The sequence below is a fragment of the Ranitomeya imitator genome, chromosome 6 (genome assembly GCF_032444005.1).
Source record: "Ranitomeya imitator isolate aRanImi1 chromosome 6, aRanImi1.pri, whole genome shotgun sequence".
NCBI lineage: Eukaryota > Metazoa > Chordata > Amphibia > Anura > Dendrobatidae > Ranitomeya > Ranitomeya imitator.
In genome coordinates this window covers 492,294,613-492,317,340 of record NC_091287.1, presented here as the reverse complement: position 1 = coordinate 492,317,340, position 22,728 = coordinate 492,294,613, and the positions used below count along the sequence as shown (strand labels likewise).

The 22,728-nt window shown below is 52.4% G+C and overlaps 2 protein-coding genes across 2 annotated transcripts in view; one reads left to right on the top strand and one right to left on the bottom strand.

Annotated features, from left to right (window-relative positions):
* Positions 1–163: 163 nt before the first annotated feature.
* On the bottom strand, positions 164–4,214 carry LOC138643434 (putative uncharacterized protein DDB_G0282133). Its single transcript, XM_069732346.1, has 6 exons — positions 4,018–4,214; positions 3,022–3,819; positions 2,393–2,978; positions 1,329–2,328; positions 1,015–1,117; positions 164–776 (listed from the first exon to the last, which is right to left on the bottom strand). Exons 1-6 carry the CDS (start codon positions 4,212–4,214, stop codon positions 164–166), a joined length of 3,297 nt encoding a protein of 1,098 aa, XP_069588447.1.
* A 3,879-nt stretch (positions 4,215–8,093) lies between these two features.
* RNF19A (ring finger protein 19A, RBR E3 ubiquitin protein ligase) overlaps positions 8,094–22,728 on the top strand; it is an 85,522-nt gene continuing 70,887 nt past the window's right edge. Inside the window, exon 1 of the mRNA XM_069731652.1 lies at positions 8,094–8,270. The gene's annotated coding sequence lies outside the window, so the exon portion shown is untranslated. The remainder of the gene's footprint in view (positions 8,271–22,728) is intronic.

The following is a 22,728-nucleotide window of genomic DNA, read 5'->3' as shown; positions in this document are numbered from 1 at the left end:
CGTTCCTGGTGTCGTAACGGCTGTTCCCGATGTCGTATCGGCCGTTCCCGGTGTCGTATCGGCCGTTCCCGGTGTCGTATCGGCCGTTCCCGATGTCGGATCGGCCGTTCCCGATGTCGTATCGGCCGTTCCCGGTGTCAGATCGGCCGTTCCCGATGTCGTATCAGCTGTTCCCGGTGTCGGATCGGCCGTTCCCGATGTCGGATCGGCTGTGCCCGGTGACGTATCGGCTGTTCCTGGTGTCGGATCGGCGGTTTCCGGTGTCGGATCGGATGTTCCCGTTGTCCGATCGGCTGTTCCCAATGTCGGATCGGCCATTCCCGGTGTCGGATCGGCTGTTCCCGGTGTCGTATTGGTTGTTCCCGGTGTCCGATCGGCCGCTCCCGGTGTCGGATCCGCTGTTCCCGGTGTCGTATTGGCTGTTCCCGGTGTCCGATCGGCTGTTCTCGATGTCGTATTGGCTGTTCCTGGTGTCCGATCGGCTGTTCCCGATGTCGTATTGGCTGTTCCCGATGTCCGATCGGCCGTTCCCGGTGTCGGATCGGCTGTTCCTGTTGTTGGATCGGCTGTTCCCGGTGTCCGATTGGCAGTTCCCGGTGTTGGATCGGCCGTTCCCGGTGTCGGATCGGCTGTTCCCGGTGTCGTATTGGCTGTTCCCGGTGTCCGATCGGCCATTCCCGATGTCGTATTGGCAGTTCCCGGTGTCGGATCGGCCGTTCCCGATGTTGTATTGGCTGTTCCCGGTGTCGGATCGGCCGTTCCCGTTGTCGTATTGGCTGTTCCCGGTGTCGGATCGGCCGTTCCCGTTGTCGTATTGGCTGTTCCCGGTGTCGGATCGGCCGTTCCCGATGTTGTATTGGCTGTTCCCGGTGTCGGATCGGCCGTTCCCATTGTCGTATTGGCTATTCCCGATGTCGGATCGGCCGTTCTTAATGTCGGATAGGCTGTTCCCAATGTCGTATCGGCTGTTACCGAAGCCGTATCGGCTGTTTCCGGTGTCGTATCGGCTGTTACCGGTGTCGGATTGGCCGTTCCCGATGTCGGATTGGCTGTTCCCGATGTCGGATTGACTGTTCTCGGTGTCGGATCGGCCGTTCCCGATGTCGGATCAGCCGTTCTTAGTGTCGGATAGGCCATTCCTGGTGTCGGATAGGCCGTTCCCGTGTCAGATCGGCCATTCCCGATGTAGGATCGGCCGTTTCTGATGTAGGATCGGCCGTTTCCAATGTAGGATCGGCTGTTCCTGGAGTCCGATCGGCTGTTCCCGGTGTCGGATCGGCCATTCCCGGTGTTGGATCGGCCGTTCTCAATGTCAGATCGGCCGTTACCGGTGTCAGATTGGCTGTTCCCGATGTAGGATTGGCTGTTCCCAGTGTCGTATTGGCTGTTCCCGGTGTCGGGTCGCCCATACCCGATGTCCGATCGGCCATTCTTAGTGTCGGATAGGCCATTCCTGGTGTCGGATAGGCCATTCCCGATGTCAGATTGGCCGTTCCCGATGTAGGATCGGCCGTTTCTGATGTAGGATCGGCCGTTTCCAATGTAGGATCGGCTGTTCCTGGAGTCGGATCGGCTGTTCCCGGTGTCGGATCGGCCATTCCCGGTGTTGGATCGGCCGTTCTCAATGTCAGATCGGCCGTTCCCGGTTTCGTAACGGCCGTTCCCGATGTCATATCGGCCATTCCCGGTGTCGTATCGGCCGTTCCCGATGTCGGATCGGCCGTTCCCGATGTAGGATCGGCCGTTCCCGATGTAGGATCGGCCGTTCCCGGTGTCAGATTGGCCGTTCCCGATGTCGGATCGGCTGTTCCCGCTGTTGGATCGGCTGTTCCCGATGTAGGATCGGCCGTTCCCGATGTAGGATTGGCTGTTCCCAGCGTCATATCGGCTGTTCCCGATGTCGTATCGGCCGTTCCCGATGTCGTATTGGCCGTTCCCGATGTCGTATTGGCCGTTCCTGATGTCGTATTGGCTGTTCTCTGTGTCGTATTGGCCGTTCCCGGTGTCGTATTGGCCGTTCCCGGTGTCGGATCGGCTGTTCCCTGTGTCGTATTGGCTGTTCCCAGTGTCCGATCGGCTATTTCCGATGTCATATTGGCAGTTCCCGCTGTTGGATCGGCCGTTCCCGGTGTCGGATCGGTAGTTCCCGATGTCCGATCGGCCGTTCCCGATGTCGTTTGGCCGTTCCCGATGTCGTATTGGCTGTTCCCGGTGTCCGATGAGCCGTTCCCGATGTCGTATTGGCTGTTCCCGTTGTCGTATTGGCTGTTCCCGGTGTCGGATCGGCCGTTCCCGGTGTCGGATCGGCTGTTCCCGGTGTCGGATCGGCTGTTCCCGGTGTCAGATCGGCTGTTCCCGATGTCGTATTGGCTGTTCCCGATGTCGTATTGGCCGTTCCTGGTGTCCGATAGGCCGATCCCGTGTCAGATCGGCCGTTCCCGATGTCAGATCGGCCATTCCCGATGTAGGATCGGCCGTTTCCGATGTAGGATCGGCCGTTTCCGATGTAGGATCGGCTGTTCCCGGTGTCGCATCGGCCATTCCCGATGTTGGATCGGCCATTCTCAATGTCAGATCGTCCGTTCCCGATGTCATAATGGCTGTTCCCGATGTTATATCGGCCGTTCCCGGTGTCGTATCGGCCGTTCCCGATGTAGGATCGGCTGTTCCCGATGTCGTATCGGCCGTTCCCGGTGTCAGATTGGCCGTTCCCAATGTCGGATCGGCCGTTCCCGCTGTTGGATCGGCTGTTCCCGATGTAGGATCGGCCGTTCCCGATGTAGGATTGGCTGTTCCCAGTGTCATATCGGCTGTTCCCGATGTCGTACCGGCCGTTCCCGCTGTCATATTGGCCGTTCCCGAAGTCGTATCGGCTGTTTCCGGTGTCATATCGGCTGTTCCCGAAGTCATATCGGCTGTTCCCGGTGTCGTATCGGCTGTTAACGGTGTCGGATTGGCTGTTCCCGATGTCGGATCGGCTGTTCCCGGTGTCGTATTGGCTGTTCCCGGTGTCCGACTGGCCGTTCCCGGTGTCGGATCGGCCGTTTTACGATGTCGTATTGGCTGTTCCCGATGTCGGATCGGCTGTTCCCGGTGACGTATCGGCTGTTCCCGGTGTCGGATCGGCCGTTTCCAGTGTCGGATCGGATGTTCCCTTTGTCCGATCGGCTGTTCCCGATGTCAGATTGGCCATTTCCGGTGTCGGATCGGTCGTTCCTGATGTAGGATCGGCCGTTTCCGATGTAGGATCGGCTGTTCCCGGAGTCCGATCGGCTGTTCCCGGTGTTGGATCTGCCATTCTCAATGTCAGATCGTCCGTTCCTGGTGTCGTAACGGCTGTTCCCGATGTCGTATCGGCCATTCCCAGTGTCGTATCGGCCGTTCCCGATGTCGTATCGGCCGTTCCCGATGTCGTATCGGCCGTTCCCGGTGTCGGATTGGCCGTTCCCGATGTCGGATCGGCCGTTCCCGCTGTTGGATTGGCTGTTCCCGATGTAGGATTGGCTGTTCCCAGTGTCGTATTGGCCGTTCCCGATGTCGGATTGGCTGTTCCCGATGTCGGATTGACTGTTCTCGGTGTCGGATCGGCCGTTCCCGATGTCGGATCGGCTGTTCCCGGTGACGTATCGGCTGTTCCCAATGTCGGATCGGCCGTTCCCGTTGTCGTATTGGCTGTTCCCGGTGTCAGATCGGCCGTTCCCGATGTAGGATCGGCCGTTCTTAATGTCGGATTGGCTGTTCCCAATGTCGTATCGGCTGTTACCGAAGTCGTATCGGCTGTTTCCGGTGTCGTATCGGCTGTTACCAGTGTCAGATGGGCTGTTCCCGATGTCGGATCAGCTGTTTCCGGTGTCGTATCGGCTGTTACCGGTGTTGGATTGGCTGTTCCCGATATCGGATCGGCTGTTCCCGGTGTCGTATCGGCTGTTCCCGGCGTCGTATCGGCTGTTTCCGGTGTCCGATCGGCTGTTCCCGATGTCCGATCGGCCGTTCCCGGTGTCGGATCGGCCGTTTTACGATGTCGTATCGGCTGTTCCTGGTGTCGGATCGGCCGTTCCCGATGTCGGATCAGCTGTTCCCGGTGACGTATCGGCTGTTCCTGGTGTCGGATCGGCGGTTTCCGGTGTCGGATCGGATGTTCCCGTTGTCCGATCGGCTGTTCCCAATGTCGGATCGGCCATTCCCGGTGTCGGATCGGCCGTTCCCAATGTCATATCGGCTGTTACCGAAGCCGTATCGGCTGTTTCCGGTGTCGTATCGGCTGTTACCGGTGTCGGATTGGCCGTTCCCGATGTCGGATTGGCTGTTCCCGATGTCGGATTGACTGTTCTCGGTGTCGGATCGGCCGTTCCGATGTCGGATCGGCTGTTCCCGGTGACGTATCGGCTGTTCCCAATGTCGGATCGGCCGTTCCCGTTGTCGTATTGGCTGTTCCCGGTGTCAGATCGGCCGTTCCCGATGTAGGATCAGCTGTTCCCGATGTCGGATCGGCTGTTACCGGTGTTGGATTAGCTGTTCCCGATATCGGATTGGCTGTTCCCGGTGTCGTATCGGCTGTTTCCGGTGTCGTATCGGCTGTTTCCGGTGTCCGATCGGCTGTTCCCGATGTCCGATCGGCCGTTCCCGGTGTCAGATCGGCGGTTTCCGATGTCGGATCGGATGTTCCCGTTGTCCGATCGGCTGTTCCCGATGTCGGATCGGCCATTCCCGATGTCGGATCGGCCGTTCCCGGTGTCGGATCGGCCGTTCCCGGTGTCAGATCGGCTGTTCCCGGTGTCGTATTGGTTGTTCCCGGTGTCCGATCGGCTGCTCCCGGTGTCGGATCCGCTGTTCCCGGTGTCCGATTGGCAGTTCCCGGTGTTGGATCAGCCATTCCCAGTGTCGGATCGGCTGTTCCCGATGTCGTATTGGCTGTTCCCGGTGTCCGATCGGCTGTTCTCGATGTCGTATTGGCTGTTCCCGGTGTCCGATCGGCTGTTCCCGATGTCGTATTGGCTGTTCCCGGTGTCCGATCGGCCGTTCCCGATGTCGGATCGGCTGTTCCTGTTGTTGGATCGGCTGTTCCCGGTGTCCGATTGGCAGTTCCCGGTGTTGGATCGGCCGTTCCCGGTGTCGTATCGGCTGTTCCCGGTGTCGTATTGGCTGTTCCCGGTGTCCGATCGGCCATTCCCGATGTCGTATTGGCAGTTCCCGGTGTCGGATCGGCCATTCCCGATGTTGTATTGGCTGTTCCCGGTGTCGGATCGGCCGTTCCCGTTGTCGTATTGGCTGTTCCCGGTGTCGGATCGGCCGTTCCCGTTGTCGTATTGGCTGTTCCCGGTGTCGGATCGGCCGTTCCCGATGTTGTATTGGCTGTTCCCGGTGTCGGATCGGCCGTTCCCATTGTCGTATTGGCTGTTCCCGATGTCGGATCGGCCGTTCTTAATGTCGGACTGGCTGTTCCCAATGTCGTATCGGCTGTTACCGAAGCCGTATCGGCTGTTTCCGGTGTCGTATCGGCTGTTACCGGTGTCGGATTGGCTGTTCCCGATGTCGGATCGGCTGTTCCCGATGTCGGATCGGCTGTTACCGGTGTGGGATTGGCTGTTCCCGATATTGGATCGGCTGTTCCCGGTGTCGTATCGGCTGTTCCCCGTGTCGTATCGGCTGTTTCCGGTGTCCGATCGGCCGTTCCCGATGTCCGATCGGCCGTTCCCGGTGTCGGATCGGCTGTTCCCGGTGACGTATCGGCTGTTCCCGATGTCGGATCGGCCGTTTCCGGTGTTGTATGGGCTGTTCCCAGTGTCGGATCGGCTGTCCCCAGTGTCGGATCGGCTGTTCCCGGTGTCGTATTGGCCGTTCCAGGTGTCGGATCGGCCGTTCCCGGTGTCGGATCGGCTGTTCCCGGTGTCGGATCGGCTGTTCCCGATGTCGGATCGGCTGTCCCCGGTGTCGGATCGGCTGTTCCCGGTGTCGGATCGGCAGTTACTGGTGTCGGATTGGCTGTTCCCGGTGTCGGATCGGCTGTTCCCGGTGTCGTATTGGCTGTTCCCGGTGTCCGATCGGCTGTTCCCGGTGTCGGATCGGCTGTTCCCGGTGTCGGATTGGCTGTTCCCGGTGTCCGATCGGCTGTTCCCGATGTCGGATCGGCAGTTCCCGGTGTCTGATCGGCTGTCCCTAGTGTCGGATCGGCTGTTCCCGGTGTCGGATCGGCAGTTCCCGGTGTCTGATCGGCCATTCCCGATGTCGTATTGGCTGTTCCCGGTGTCGGATCAGCTGTTCCCGGTGTCGGATCGGCTGTTCCCGGTGTCGGATCGGCAGTTCCCGGTGTCTGATCGGCCATTCCCAATGTCGTATTGGCTGTTCCCGGTGTCCGATCGGCTGTTCCCGGTGTCGGATTGGCAGTTCCCGGTGTCTGATCGGCTGTCCCCAGTGTCGGATTGGCTGTTCCCGGTGTCCGATCGGCTGTTCCCGGTGTCGGATTGGCTGTTCCTGGTGTCCGATCGGCTGTTCCCGGTGTCGGATCGGCTGTTCCCGGTGTCGGATCGGCAGTTCCCGGTGTCTGATCGGCCATTCCCAATGTCGTATTGGCTGTTCCCGGTGTCCGATCGGCTGTTCCCGGTGTCGGATTGGCAGTTCCCGGTGTCTGATCGGCTGTCCCGAGTGTCGGATTGGCTGTTCCCGGTGGCCGATCGGCTGTTCCCGGTGTCGGATTGGCTGTTCCTGGTGTCCGATCGGCTGTTCCCGGTGTCGGATCGGCTGTTCCCGGTGTCGGATCGGCAGTTCCCGGTGTCTGATCGGCCATTCCCGATGTCGTATTGGCTGTTCCCGGTGTCGGATCGGCTGTTCCCGGTGTCGGATCGGCTGTTCCCGGTGTCGGATCGGCAGTTCCCGGTGTCTGATCGGCCATTCCCAATGTCGTATTGGCTGTTCCCGGTGTCCGATCGCCTGTTCCCGGTGTCGGAGTGGCAGTTCCCGGTGTCTGATCGGCTGTCCCCAGTGTCGGATTGGCTGTTCCCGGTGTCCGATCGGCTGTTCCCGATGTCGGATTGGCTGTTCCTGGTGTCCGATCGGCTGTTCCCGGTGTCGGATCGGCTCTTCCCGGTGTCGGATCGGCAGTTACTGGTGTCGGATCGGCTGTTCCCGGTGTCAGATTGGCAGTTCCCGGTGTCTGATCGGCTGTCCCCAGTGTCGGATTGGCTGTTCCCGGTGTCTGATCGGCAGTTCCCGGTGTCTGATCGGCTGTCCCCAGTGTCGGATTGGCTGTTCCCGGTGTCCGATCGGCTGTTCCCGATGTCGGATTGGCTGTTCCTGGTGTCCGATCGGCTGTCCCCAGTGTCGGATCGGCTGTTCCCGGTGTCCGATCGGCTGTTCCCGATGTCCGATCGGCTGTTCCCGATGTCGGATCGGCTGTTCCCGGTGTCGGAGTGGCAGTTCCCGGTGTCTGATCGGCTGTTCCCAGTGTCGGATTGGCTGTTCCCGGTGTCTGATCGGCTGTTCCCAGTGTCGGATTGGCTGTTCCTGGTGTCCGATCGGCTGTTCCCGGTGTCGGATCGGCTCTTCCCGGTGTCGGATCGGCAGTTACTGGTGTCGGATCGGCTGTTCCCGGTGTCGTCCAGTACTGCCGTTTCACAAGGCTGCACAGCTCTGACGTAATAGTGTCTGCGGCCGAGTAGCGCACATCTGGCCCCTATTGTTTTTAATCCGGCAAACTATCAGGAACTCTGTTATCTGGGGCAAATAATAATGTAAATATAGTCAGCCTCTACAAATGTATTAAAACTTTTTCTCTCTCAAGAAAAAAAAAATCTGTTTCCCATAGCAACCAATCACAGTGCAGCTTTCAGTTTTGCCCCCAGATTACTTTCTTAAAAATAAATAAGAGCTCTGCTCTGTGACAAGCTTTTCAAAACGAGTTTCGGCTGAGCCGTCCATGCATTGTCCTTCACTGAGAGGAAACCGCACGCACGGCGCGCCCGCAACTGTCCCAGCCGCACGTCCCACAGGACACAGGAGTGACGTCACGCGCGCTCCCGTTCGCCGTCCTTCCGCAGCAGTAGAGGAGGGGTGGCTGCCCCGTGCCCGCGCATTACGTCATCGCGTCTTTGGTGTGCGGCTGTCGGGAGCGCGCAGCCGTCCCTCCCTGCTCCCCCTCTCCTCCTTCTCACGGTTTCCTTCACTTCCGCCTCACTAATGGCACAGACGGCGGCCGCAGTGTACCGGGCGAAAGTCGGGTGATTATTTACAACGGCCCGGGCTGTCCTGTTCTGAGCGGGGACGCAGTTGCTGAGGTAAGGACACGCTGGAGACAGAAGTGAAGGGTGGCGGCTGCTGGAGGGATCAGAGTCTGTTGCCAAGGGTGAGATCATGGGCAGGAGGGAGCCGCTGTGTCCCCCCGGCCGGGGCAGGAGGGAGCCGCTGTGTCCCCCCGGCCGGGGCAGGAGGGAGCCGCTGTGTCCCCCCGGCCGGGGCAGGAGGGAGCCGCTGTGTCCCCCCCGGCCGGGGCAGGAGGGAGCCGCTGTGTCCCCCCGGCCGGGGCAGGAGGGAGCCGCTGTGTCCCCCCGGCCGGGGCAGGAGGGAGCCGCTGTGTCCCCCCGGCCGGGGCAGGAGGGAGCCGCTGTGTCCCCCCCGGCCGGGGCAGGAGGGAGCCGCTGTGTCCCCCCCGGCCGGGGCAGGAGGGAGCCGCTGTGTCCCCCCGGCCGGGGCAGGAGGGAGCCGCTGTGTCCCGGGGCAGGAGGGAGCCGCTGTGTCCCCCCCGGCCGGGGCAGGAGGGAGCCGCTGTGTCCCCCCGGCCGGGGCAGGAGGGAGCCGCTGTGTCCCCCCCGGCCGGGGCAGGAGGGAGCCGCTGTGTCCCCCCCGGCCGGGGCAGGAGGGAGCCGCTGTGTCCCCCCCGGCCGGGGCAGGAGGGAGCCGCTGTGTCCCGGGGCAGGAGGGAGCCGCTGTGTCCCCCCCCGGCCGGGGCAGGAGGGAGCCGCTGTGTGCCCCCGGCCGGGGCAGGAGGGAGCCGCTGTGTCCCGGGGCAGGAGGGAGCCGCTGTGTCCCGGGGCAGGAGGGAGCCGCTGTGTCCCCCCGGCCGGGGCAGGAGGGAGCCGCTGTGTCCCCCCCGGCCGGGGCAGGAGGGAGCCGCTGTGTCCCCCCCCCCCCCCCGGCCGGGGCAGGAGGGAGCCGCTGTGTCCCCCCCCCCCCCCCCCCGGCCGGGGCAGGAGGGAGCCGCTGTGTCCCCCCCCCCCGGCCGGGGCAGGAGGGAGCCGCTGTGTCCCCCCCCCCGGCCGGGGCAGGAGGGAGCCGCTGTGTCCCCCCCGGCCGGGGCAGGAGGGAGCCGCTGTGTCCCCCCCCCCCCGGCCGGGGCAGGAGGGAGCCGCTGTGTCCCCCCCCGGCCGGGGCAGGAGGGAGCCGCTGTGTCCCCCCCCCGGCCGGGGCAGGAGGGAGCCGCTGTGTCCCCTGGCAGTAGGGGGATTTAAAAAGTATTTTTACATAATTTTTTAATACTTGCCCCAAAGTAGAAAATTATCTGAAATAAAGCAATAAGCATTAATGACTGTATTCATCCCCCAGATGCCGCTCTTTGTACCAATTATCTGACTGCTGCAGCCAGTTATTGGTGATCACATGTGCGGCCCGTGATCACAGAGGCCAGTGATTGGCTGCAGTGTTTATTCAATTGTTTTTTTATCACTTCTGGTAACAGGGCGGGACATGGGAGCGCCAGCAGTGCAATGATGGATGATTTTAGATAATTTCCTGGAACAGAAAGCACATTTTAATTGTCTGCTGATTAGGTGCCTGTTACTGACGGCTCAGACTGGGAGAGATGTTTAGTCAGTAGCCTACAGATGGCCGTACACGTTAGGTGGTTGTTGGGTGACTGATCTTTCGGACCTCCCCATACACAGAAATGCTTCACTTGGCTTGTGCTCCATATAGGGGGAAGGTGATACACCATCTAAAGGAAAGGTTTTGTTAAAATCGAACATGCCCCCAAATCTTCTCCCCTCCCCGTTTTTTACTGTTGCAGGAGAGTTAGGAACCCCCCTACCCCGTACAAAACCAACATCCAACTAAAGCCATGGATCCTAATAAACTCATCCAACTTGATGAATATTTGTGCCTTATATCCGAATCCTAAGACCCCGTTATTTGTACTTTCCCGTGTGCCGGCTGAACACATGCAGCTGCCACAGATGGCACTTTGTGAGGCTGAAACGCGTCGCTATAGTGCACTGCAGACCTGCGCTGTCACAGCTGCAGGGGAGAAGATCCATGGCGGCAGCTGTGTCACCGAGCGGTCACTTCCTGCTGGATTGGGGGGACTTTATCTAGTATCATTGTGTAAGTTACTTCTGCAACCTGTGGTCTCCAGCTGTTGTGAATCTGTGTCTTCCATCATGTCCTGCAGAGCGACAAACATTAGTAGTGTGCAACCTATGAGGAAACTACAACTCCCAGCATGCTTGTTGCTTGCTTCCATCCGCTGCTCTATGCACTGGCGCTTGTTTCGCGTCTGTTTCTGTATCGCAGGTGCTTGTAGTGCCTGTCCTGCCTGCAGTGTTACCCCTTCTTCTGTATCATTAATAACGAGCTGTAATTACTGTTCAGGACCTGGGGACAGCTGGACGACAACCCCCAGGGAGATGTAATGTCAGCCATACAAAAAGCATGTAACCATGAGACACAGGAGGGCAATGATGTATTTACTAGTGAGATTCTTTTTCGGTCTTGGTGGGGTTTTTCCATGTGGCATTGTAAGGGTTTGTCATTGTCCTGTACAGAGGTGTTACCGATGACCAGGACAATGGGGGGGGTCTGATCAGTTGCTGCAAGAAAACTCCATTATCGCTGTATTTTTACACCATTTCAGTGGAGGTCCTGTTAGGCGCCTTCTGTTTTTTTTTGTGTAAATATGTTTAAAGGGATCCTGTAAGTATAGAATGTCTATTCATACCAAGTACAGGCGACATTTAAATATACCTTTCCTCTATTTCCGCCCTTCTCTGGCTCTATGAAGCCAGAGGTGTCAAATCAATTAAGGGGGTAGTGATGATAAAGAGAAAACAAGCCAGTGGAAAGGTGTATATAAATGTTTGTCCTGCTGCTCCCGGGGCCAGACTCCTTTTATTGGGGTTTTCCAACTTTACCTTTTCCTATAAGCCATACTCTCCTACCTTGTGCTCATCCAGTGCCGACTCTTCACCATAGCCCCTTGTCATTGTTGACAGGCTGCTTTAGTGATGTCATGACTATACCGTATGTGACCGCTGCCACCAATCACTAGTTATGGAGTTACGACAAGACTGCTGAGCCCAGTGACTGGCTGCAGACGTCACCTGTGCCGTGTTCTTGACATCCCCACTACAGCCTGTCAGCAAAGACAAGAGGTAGCGCTGGACCTTGGTGGTTTTAGTTACGGTATCTTTTTTTTTTACACTGGGCAAACCTATAGAATAGAAGAAGTGAATATTGAAAGCTCCCGGCGTTCACATGCCCTTATGTCCTCCGGTTATTCGGCAGCATACGTTTATTTCCCTGCTCGGTTCTGTACAGAGATCAGCCTCCATACAATGCAGTATACTTGGATCTCCGTATTGTAGGGCGGCCACCATCACGTCTTCTGTGGACAGTTTGTAAAGTGTCCCCAGGTGAAAGTGGCCAGCTTGTGCTCTTATTTTATTCCCACTGAAAAGTCCATATTTTTGTGTGTTTTTAAGTCTGCTTTACGGTTGTAGGAATAGGGTCATTTTTATTTCCAATTGGGCGTGGCTCAGAAGTTCTTTGGGGGCGTGTCTTTAGTCCTCTGCATTATAACCCTGTGAGCCACGCCCCCTTTGTTAAAACACATAGGAGCAGTGAGAATAGAGGAAGAGCAAACACTGTCTACTTTTCACCCGGTGATGGGTTCTCATTAAAGAAAGGACTAATAGTAAGCAAACTATTTTAAATTTGTAGGGGTATTCCCATCTCATAAAGGGATAACCTTTGATTGGTAGGGTCTGACTTCTGGACCCTCACTGCGTATAAGCTTAGGGCTACATGGTGACTTTGGCCATGACAGCCATTGCGTGACCAAAAATTCGAAAATTTACTTGGTGCTGCTACTACCCTGCAGCACTATGGAAGTGAGTAGGGTCTCATTGTAAGAAAGATAAGGTCCAGCTCACCGTGATTGCATCTTGAGGGTGTTAGGAGCCCGGAAGCGCCTTGTCATGGTATGGAAAATGCGAAAATGACTCCAGCTCCACAAACTGTGATTCTTTATTCACATAAGCAATTTGGAGGACATACACAATCAGCGATGCAAATTCACATGGCACGCATCAATGCGTTTCAGGTGTCTGCACACCCCTGATGTTGATTAATTTGGGTGCGCAAACACCTGAAACGCGTTGATGCGTGTCATGTGAATTTGTATCGCTGACTGTGTATATCCTCCGAATTGCTTATGTGAATAATCACAGTTCGAGGAGCAGGAGTCTCTTCATTTTGGCAGGGTCTCATTGTGCCACCTACACAACTGCAACAAGCAAAAATCCAACAGAGCTGTGTTTTTTTTTGCGGTTTTGCTTGTTGCAGTAGTATATGTGTTGCAATGCAACGTACCTGTGGCACTGAGCGAACATCAGTTGCATCATGACCAAAGTTCTCGTGTAGCCTCAGCCTAAAGGGGCCACCATTCTGGTGTCCTCTCCTGATCTTACCCTACAGCAATACTCTCGGCCACCACACTTTGCAGGAATTACAGCACTGCCAGATGCTGTGTTCTCAGAATCGGTTGGGGTGAGAGGTTTATAATACAATTATACAGCACTTGCTGATGTACGTTTGTTATAGGTGCCTGAATCTAGGGCTTTAGCGTCCGCTTTATTTAGTTAGTTAGTAAGTAAGGCCGAAAAAAGACATTTGTCCATCCAGTTCAGCCTATATTCCATCATAATAAATCCCCAGATCTACGTCCTTCTACAGAACCTAATAATTGTATGATACAATATTGTTCTGCTCCAGGAAGACATCCAGGCCTCTCTTGAACCCCTCGACTGAGTTCGCCATCACCACTTCCTCAGGCAAGCAATTCCAGATTCTCACTGCCCTAACAGTAAAGAATCCTCTTCTATGTTGGTGGAAAAACCTTCTCTCCTCCAGACGCAAAGAATGCCCCCTTGTGCCCGTCACCTTCCTTGGTATAAACAGATCCTCAGCGAGATATTTGTATTGTCCCCTTATATACTTATACATGGTTATTAGATCGCCCCTCAGTCGTCTTTTTTCTAGACTAAATAATCCTAATTTCGCTAATCTATCTGGGTATTGTAGTTCTCCCATCCCCTTTTTGTTGCCCTCCTTTGTACTCTCTCTAGTTCCATTATATCCTTCCTGAGCACCGGTGCCCAAAACTGGACACAGTACTCCATGTGCGGTCTAACTAGGGATTTGTACAGAGGCAGTATAATGCTCTCATCATGTGTATCCAGACCTCTTTTAATGCACCCCATGATCCTGTTTGCCTTGGCAGCTGCTGCCTGGCACTGGCTGCTCCAGGTAAGTTTATCATTAACTAGGATCCCCAAGTCCTTCTCCCTGTCAGATTTACCCAGTGGTTTCCCATTCAGTGTGTAATGGTGACATTGATTCCTTCTTTCCATGTGTATAACCTTACATTTATCATTGTTAAACCTCATCTGCCACCTTTCAGCCCAAGTTTCCAATTTATCCAGATCCATCTGTAGCAGAATACTATCTTCTCTTGTATTAACTGCTTTACATAGTTTTGTATCATCTGCAAATATCGATATTTTACTGTGTAAACCTTCTACCAGATCATTAATGAATATGTTGAAGAGAACAGGTCCCAATACCGACCCCTGCGGTACCCCACTGGTCACAGCGACCCAGTTAGAGACTATACCATTTATAACCACCCTCTGCTTTCTATCACTTAGGCTTCTTTCACACTAGCGTTGGGCCCGGCCCGTCGCAGTGCGTCGGGCCGAGGTTACCGACGCTAGCGTTGCCTCCGCCGCACAACGGGTGCAGCGGATGCTGCTTTTCAGCGCATCCGCTGCCCCATTGTGAGGTGCGGGGAGGTGGGGGAGGAGTTCCGGCCGCGCATGCGCGGTCGGAAAAGACGGTCCGTCGGCTGCAAAAAATGTTACATGGAACGTTTTTTTGCGGCCGACGGTCGGCCGAAAAACGGCGCAACCGTCGCGCGACGGTTGCGACGTGTGGCAATCCGTCGCAATGCGTCGCGTAATGTTAGTCAATGGAGAAAAAACGCATCCTGCAAAACGACGCATTGTGACGGATTGCAGTTAACGCTAGTGTGAAAGTAGCCTAAGCCAGTTACTAACCCATTTACACACATTTTCCCCCAGACCAAGCATTCTCATTTTGTGTACCAACCTCTTGTGCGGCACGGTATCAAACGCTTTGGAAAAATCGAGATATACCACGTCCAATGACTCACCGTGGTCCAGTCTATAGCTTACCTCTTCATAAAAACTGATTAGATTGGTTTGACAGGAGCGATTTCTCATAAACCCATGCTGATATGGAGTTAAACAGTTATTCTCATTGAGATAATCCAGAATAACATCCCTCAGAAACCCTTCAAATATTTTACCAACAATAGAGGTTAGACTTACTGGCCTATAATTTCCAGGTTCACTTTTAGAGCCCTTTTTGAATATTGGCACCACATTTGCTATGCGCCAATCCTGCGGAACAGACCCTGTCGCTATAGAGTCCCTAAAAATAAGAAATAATGGTTTATCTATTACATTACTTAGTTCTCTTAGTACTCGTGGGTGTATGCCATCCGGACCCGGAGATTTATCTATTTTAATCTTATTTAGCCGGTTTCGCACCTCTTCTTGGGTTAGATTGGTGACCCTTAATATAGGGTTTTCATTGTTTCTTGGGATTTCACCTAGCATTTCATTTTCCACCGTGAATACCGTGGAGAAGAAGGTGTTTAATATGTTAGCTTTTTCCTCGTCATCTACAACCATTCTTTCCTCACTATTTTTTAAGGGGCCTACATTTTCAGTTTTTATTCTTTTACTATTGATATAGTTGAAGAACAGTTTGGGATTAGTTTTAAGGTACTGTCACACTAGACGATATCGCTAGCGATCCGTGACGTTGCAGCGTCCTCGCTAGCGATATCGTCCAGTGTGACAGGCAGCAGCGATCAGGCCCCTGCTGGGAGATCGCTGGTCGGGGAAGAAAGTCCAGAACTTTATTTCGTCGCTGGACTCCCCGTAGACATCGCTGAATCGGCGTGTGTGGCACCGATTCAGCAATGTCTTCACTGGTAACCAGGGTAAACATCGGGTAACTAAGCGCAGGGCCGCGCTTAGTAACCCGATGTTTACCCTGGTTACCAGCGTAAAAAAACAAACAGTACATACTTACATTCAGCTGTCTGTCCCTTGCCGTCTGGTTCCTGCACTGACTGCTGGCCGTAAAGTGAAAGCAGAGCACAGCCACAGCGGTGAGTCACCGCTGTGTGACTCACCGCTGTGCTGTGCTTTCACTTTCACTTTACGGCCAGCAGTCAGTGCAGGAACCAGACGGCAAGGGACAGACAGCTGAATGTAAGTATGTACTGTTTGTTTTTTTACGCTGGTAACCAGGGTAAACATCGGGTTACTAAGCGCGGCCCTGCGCTTAGTTACCCGATGTTTACCCTGGTTACCGGGGACCTCGGGATCGTTGGTCGCTGGAGAGCTGTCTGTGTGACAGCTCTCCAGCGACCAAACAGCGACGCTGCAGCGATCCGGATCGTTGTCGGTATCGCTGCAGCGCCGCTAAGTGTGACGGTACCTTAACTCTCCTTAGCAATGTGCTTCTCTGTTTCCTTTTTGGCAGCTTTAATTAGTTTTTTAGATAAAGTATTTTTCTCCCTATAGTTTTTTTAGAGCTTCAATGGTGCCATCCTGCTTTAGTAGTGCAAATGCTTTCTTTTTACTGTTAATTGCCTGTCTTACTTCTTTGTTTAACCACATTGGGTTTTTCCTATTTCTAGTCCTTTTATTCCCACAAGGTATAAACCGCTTACACTGCCTATTTAGGATGTTCTTAAACATTTCCCATTTATTATCTGTATTCTTATTTCTGAGGATATTGTCCCAGTCTACCAGATTAAGGGCATCTCTAAGCTGGTCAAACTTTGCCTTCCTAAAGTTCAGTGTTTTTGTGACTCCCTGACAAGTCCCCCTAGTGAAAGACAGGTGAAACTGTACAATATTGTGGTCGCTATTTCCTAGATGCCTGACCACCTGCAGATTTGTTATTCTGTCAGGTCTATTAGATAGTATTAGGTCTAAAAGTGCTGCTCCTCTGGTTGGATTTGCTTGACCCATAAATCGTTTCCTATGTCAGCATGTCATCAGTGTGACGGGGCCAGGCCAACATATCAACAAGTCTTTTTTACATGGGACTACATATGTTCATTTTTTTTATAGCTTTTTTCTCTCCAAAAAATAAAGTTTGAAAACAATGCAGGGGGAGCACGCCCTAAATCAGGGCTCCCCATGTGAATAATGGAGACCGCACAATCCCTTTTCTACATCCTGTGTCCTGGAATGGCTCCTTGTCACTTCATGCAGTACATTGTGACGCTGCCGATATATTATTATTCTAATGGAGGCTCCCTCCAGGTTGTGCTAATACCGTATTGTGTGCGTTATTCGTCTGCAGCAGTCGCATAATGTTCCAAGTATTCGCATCATTGTATGCGGCTCAGGAAGGGACCGGTGTGCGCTCCTGGGTTCGCACAGATTGATCGTATTGTTTGCGCAGACTGTGAGAATCTGTGACTGTCTGCGGGGAAAATGCAGAAATGTGTAATTGTCCCGTCACATTGGTGGTCTCTGCAGTGTGTAATCTGCCATCGCAGCCGGGCTTCCTCCAAAGCTCCAGCCACCTTTAGAATGAATTACACTGCGTCCCTGTGGAAATAAATGTTTATTCTATGCGGGTTAGATCATGAGAAGAGAATGTAAGCCGAGAACGATGATGGGAGCACCGTCTGACTATTGTGCTTTATGCGTCTCTGCTGCTTGTGGGTACCTCGGAGTAATTAGGATAATATACCAGAGCGGCGGTATAGAATCCAGATACATTGCAGAATGCAGGCTGCTGTAGTGTGACTGGTGCTTTGTGCTGAAAACCAGTAAGGGAGGTCATCTCCTACCACCACTCACAGGGAAGCATCCACATTCTCCACTCCTGTCCATGGACTGGCCAGTATTGCAACTTGGGCCGAACTGTAATACCAGACGCAGCCTCTGATCAAGAGTGGCGCTGTTACTGAAAATGAGCAGTTACAATATACTTAGGTAAGCTTAACTCTTATAAATGTGTATATAAACCCTGAAGAAAGGTCTTGCAATCTGTGCTCTTATTATTTGCAAACTCACTTTGCGCCGCATCCCGGCTAGGCCCACCTCAGACTCTGAGAAGCAGCGCTCTAGACCTACTAAGTAGCTTCAAATAGTTTTTTTTGCAATGTAATCTGAGTGCAACATGATGTTGGGGCAGAGACTCTGATTCCATTGATGTATCATTTAGTTTGCTGGGTGCAAAAGTTGAACTAAAATCCCTGATCTAGCGGTGCTATGAATGCTTAACTGTATAACGCTGTTCACACCACTGACTGGCAGCTTTCTGCGGTGGGGGAGTGGTTGGACAAGGAGGCAGCAGGCACCTAGTCCTGCAGTGATGATCTCCTGCTGATAAAATGATTTAATTGAAACACACAGCCCACTAAGTGACACATCACTGGAAGCCGGGTCTCTGCCCCTACATCATGCTGCTCTCAGATTACATGGCAACAACTTGCTGACAGATTCACTATCCACATAATGATCACTGGGGGTCTTATTGCTGGTGCTCCCACTGATCACAAAGCCAGTGATCTGACATGCTTCTGCTTTAGTGCAACCCTTGGCTATCTCCAGCACTCCCATTAGCAATGAGTGGAGCATTGGGACCTTTTCCAAGCCCCATTTCTGATATGGGTAGGGGTAGTGGTATTTTTACTTTGGAGCAGGAAGGGTGCTGCTTGCGTTCACCTCCTCGCCTTCAGCCCTGCATGTACAGCATAGGTGCATTCCTTGCCACTTGCACAGATACGTGGGTGGCAGCTTTGTGCAGCCTGACGGGGGGAGAAATCTCATCATCTCGCCTGCTAGAGGTGGAGATGCCGAGGCCTTTTCCCGGTGTGTTCACTTCTGCGCTGGAGGCTCACGTTTATCACGACTCTGCAGCGGGGGGTTCTGGTATCAGGGACACGATGCCGCTCTGCAACTCACTGCTTTTACTTTCATTTTCCCAGTGTGGTGTATCGGGCTTTATGTTGTTCCCCATCTCCCCCTTATTATTCCTCCACATTGATGTTATTGCTATGGCAACATTAACTGCAATTGCTTTAGCATTTGCTATTTCAGATGGCATGGATGTAAAGTCCTTCTGTATCCTTGTCTGCAGTGTCCCTACATCAGCTGGGGCATAAGGAATTTGGGGGATGGAAAGTAAATTTAGTTGTAAAACAGTGGTTGCCTTGTCATAGAACATCATGTCATTTACCAGGGTTTACCGTTATATTTCATGTCTGCGTCCATAGACTTGTATAGAGGAAATGCTCACAAAACTGCACACTAATAGTATTTGTTCTTAAAGGGATTGTCCATGGGCAATATTAGGATAGGCCGTCAATATCATATGGGTGAGGGTGCCCCCATTGATCAGATGTTAACAGGTCCCATGGCAGCCAGATGTACCCAGTGTATGGAGTCGGGACATAATGGCTCCCATACACAGTAGCATGCTCAACTCCCATTGAAGTGAAGAGGAACAGAGCTGCAGTACCCCAGAATGGCCACTAACAGTGTTGGGCAGCTGCGGCTTTGGAAACCGCGTGCATCTGGCCGCTGAGTGATCGGTCAACAGCTGATTTGGGGGGAGGTGCCTGGTGTTGGACCCTTACAGGCCTTATATTGATCATTGACCCTAAGGAATAGACCATCAATCTTAAAGTCCAGGAGTTTAAAAAAAAAAAATAGCACCAAATGTAGAAAGCTAAAAAAATGTATTTTTTTAAAAGGGATATCCAGGAAATACTTTTTTATTGTAAAAATATATCTCCATAGTGCTGTGAAAATTTCATCCTGTCAAAATTGCTTGCCCAAATTTTGATCGCTGTCATCGGACCTCCACCAACCAATGTCCGTCCCTAATCTCGGATTCTGTGCCCTGCACCGTTCCTGCGGAGGTCGCTGGCAGCCCTGCCTCGTATCGGTGCCTGCGCGCTCATGGGCGATGAGTGTGACGTCGCTCGGGGGAAAGCATTACTAAATACTAATAATTGGATCACTACAGGGCAGTGAAGGCTCCTTGCTTTTGACTCTTAGGCTACGTTCACATTAGCGTTGCGCCGCCGTGCGTCGGCGACGCGACGCACGCTAAAACGCGCGCAAACGCGCGCAAAAACGCGCGCGTTTTGCGACGCGTGCGTCGTTTTCCGACGAAAATCGGACGCACAGAAAATGCTACATGTTGACGTTACCCAATTTCCGTTCTGATTAGCCGACGTTTGTAATGAAAGTTCGTCTCATACATTACTGTCTGCCCCCTTACATGCTCTTCCGCCGTGGGGGAGCGTTTAACAAAGCCATGCATTGATTTTCTTGTCCAGCGCTGCAGAAATAACGTGCGTCTGTGTTGCCAAATTCCTGCTGATGTCATGGAATACATAATATGTGTATTTAACTGGTGCAGGGAAGCCTTCCAAATCTGCTCGTACAGGTGCCGGGGGACCAGGCAAATTTCCACCCGACGATGCTCTTAAGACTGAGCAGAAAGAACAATAAGATTTTTTTTTTTTGACCATTTGATAAATACCGTCATCGTACTTTTCAGGACTACAGGCGCCATGCAGAGCAGATTTCCTAAATCGGATTACTTGTACTGTGAGATGTCTACATGGAGGCAAAATACTGACCCCGTGCCCCCGAAGGCTGTGAGGTACATGAGAGGCTTTATATATAGCAGCCCAAATGTCACAGAGTATGAAATATATTCACTATGTCACGGTGCAATGATTGGTATTCTGCGATTGTGGCGGCCAAATGCATAGTAGGGTGCAGTCTACTGAGCGTTCCTATACAGGGGAGGGGAAGGTATTCGGACACATGCCAGGAAGACCCAAACGATGGGTCGGTGTGCGCAGCATGTGGACGGGATTTGTTGGGGTATGTCTACATTTTACGTTTTCTGCACAGATATCCAATAGGGTTTAAGATTGCGGTTACATATTTGTGGGTCGTTTCTGATCTTGGTAAATTCAGTTTCTTGCCTGCAGCTTCCTTCTTAAATTCTAGGGTATTTTCCAGGGTGTTGGAGTAAACCATGATTTAATTGTAGAGGAGAAGCAGAACATGTATCCGCTCCCTGACTAGCTGCTCCCTGACCTGATAAAAATGTCCCCCGGCATTACTTTTACTCTGAACTGTAAGGAGCAACATTTTTTTTTTTCTGAAGCTTTTCCTAAGAAAATGAAAAAAAGATATATTGCCAAAGAAATGTCATTTTACTTCAGTTTTGCGATTTGAGTTTCTCCTTTTGGAGACTACTAGCGTTTTGGGATACCGCCAGGGATTTCTATAGGCCAGGCAATGATCACTGAAAGTGACGGCATATGGCCGGGCTTTGCTATTCTTTCCTGAATCGTGACGGTCTTAATAACAGATCCCCTGTGATCTAATGAAGAACCTGCAGCCCCAGTATTTTCCTGTTGTTCCATCTGGAGGTGGTGGTAACTGCTGGTCCCATGTGTCCCGCGGGGAGGTGCTGCTGGGGGACCAGTCCCTGACTGGCACTTCAGTCCTTCCGTGAAATGGTGCAGCGTCAGAGAATGAGACCTGGACGTCGTCTTCCCGCTGAGAATGGTTGGATGCATGGCTCTCGTGACACGCTTCCCTTTAAATGGTTGTCTGGGCCTGCCACAGCCTATGGAGCATGACGGCGCTACGTGGGATTTACTCTCTAAAGATCAGCAGAGGCACAAAATGAACGTTTCAGTCCCAGCGACACTTGTGTCATTCTGCGTCTTCTCTCGTCGGGCTGACGGTGGGGGAGACAAATGTTTTCTAGGATTAACCTCAGTTTATTGGGAAAATGACTGTATTCTAAAAATGTGTTTTTTGTTACTAGGGCTTAGGGATACACATGGATTAGGTGACTTAATCCATAGAATTACCAGCCGTTTGGTAGATCTATTTTTTTGTGTGTTGACACAGTGACCCATCTCTGGTCCCTGAGGAACGCCGCGGTCTGTGTTGAGGGGCAGATTTCTGTAGGGGGCACAGCCTCTAGTTTGTGTAATGGATAAACAAGTCTGGGCAGGCAAAGGAGCAATTGGTCTCTCAATAAGAATTTTTGATTGTTTTTACCTTTTATGTAAATGGGTAGATTTCTTTTCTTTTTTTTTTTTTTTGTTTATTAATCCAAAGCCTTACATTTTTATATTTATTTGGGGTGGGCTCGGGTTAGGGTGGTATCTTGTGCTGTATTTTTGCATTACTTTTTACATTATAGTATGCACAAAGCCAAATTTTAGAAATCTTTTTTTTGTTTCCCCTCTAGAACAATCCAAATTATAACATTTTGTCCATGTCTAAAAATGTCCCTATAACAGATTCCAAGAACACAAACCACGAGACGCTGTCTAATTAAAGAGAAGTAAATATATATTCTAAATATTCCCGAAGGAACCAGCCACTTCACCAGTCACTCCTCCATGTATGTAATGGCCACAAATAAGCCCCTTTCCCTTCAGTCCCTGTAAGACCACATTGCAGTATTAGATGTTACTATGACAATGTTTTTCTGCACGTGGTTTTAAACACCATTTTATCCATTTCTAGTTAATACATGAAAGCAAATCTTGCAGGTATGGAGCAATTCACACAAGTAGAAGATGCTGTGAGGGGCTGCTAGGGCCTGACAAAGCCCCTCTGACTGCCGGCTGACACATAGCTAGTTAAAGGCGTTCATCTATTTGTATCTGTCCCATTCTGAGCTCGGATAAAAATACATTGTGTATAAATGGCCTTTTCCTTTCCGGCTCCTTCCATGTGTTGTAGCCACATGTTTGCTTCTGTGAACGTCTCTTGTCCGTTTATAGTGTTGGGTGGAAGTTTCCATCTGTCTGACTTGCCAAGACGCAGGGAAGATGTTAATCATGATTTTACTTAGCCGTTCCAATGAAACCTGCATAGAAGTTTGCATTGTATCTCATTTGCTTGTATTATGTTGTAGTTTAGGTATCCATGATCTCATTTGTGTAACGCGAAAAATGTTCCCCTGGAAAAAGGAAAATGAGCCTGTGCTGTCGTAATATCAGGTTATGTACCACAGTGCCGTGACATGGAGGTATGATGGGGGGCTGGTGTACATGTGGTGGGTGGAGAACAAATAGTCGGGTTCTTTAAGGATTTGTTTGCCTAATGAAAGCCCATTTGGATTTATCTGGGCAAATATAGTGTAAGATAATGGAGACCCATGTAGTTCTGTTATAGTGAAGCTGATGTCCTGTATTCAGATTGTAAACGCCACAGTAATTTGTTCTGAGTGATACGATGTTTTCTTCCATCTTGGGCTCCTTTGTTTTAAACTTTTGGGCCTCATGCGCATGATAGCTGTCTGTACAGTCCACAGAACGTTTGGGACTACATGTGCTTTACAGTGCTCCCT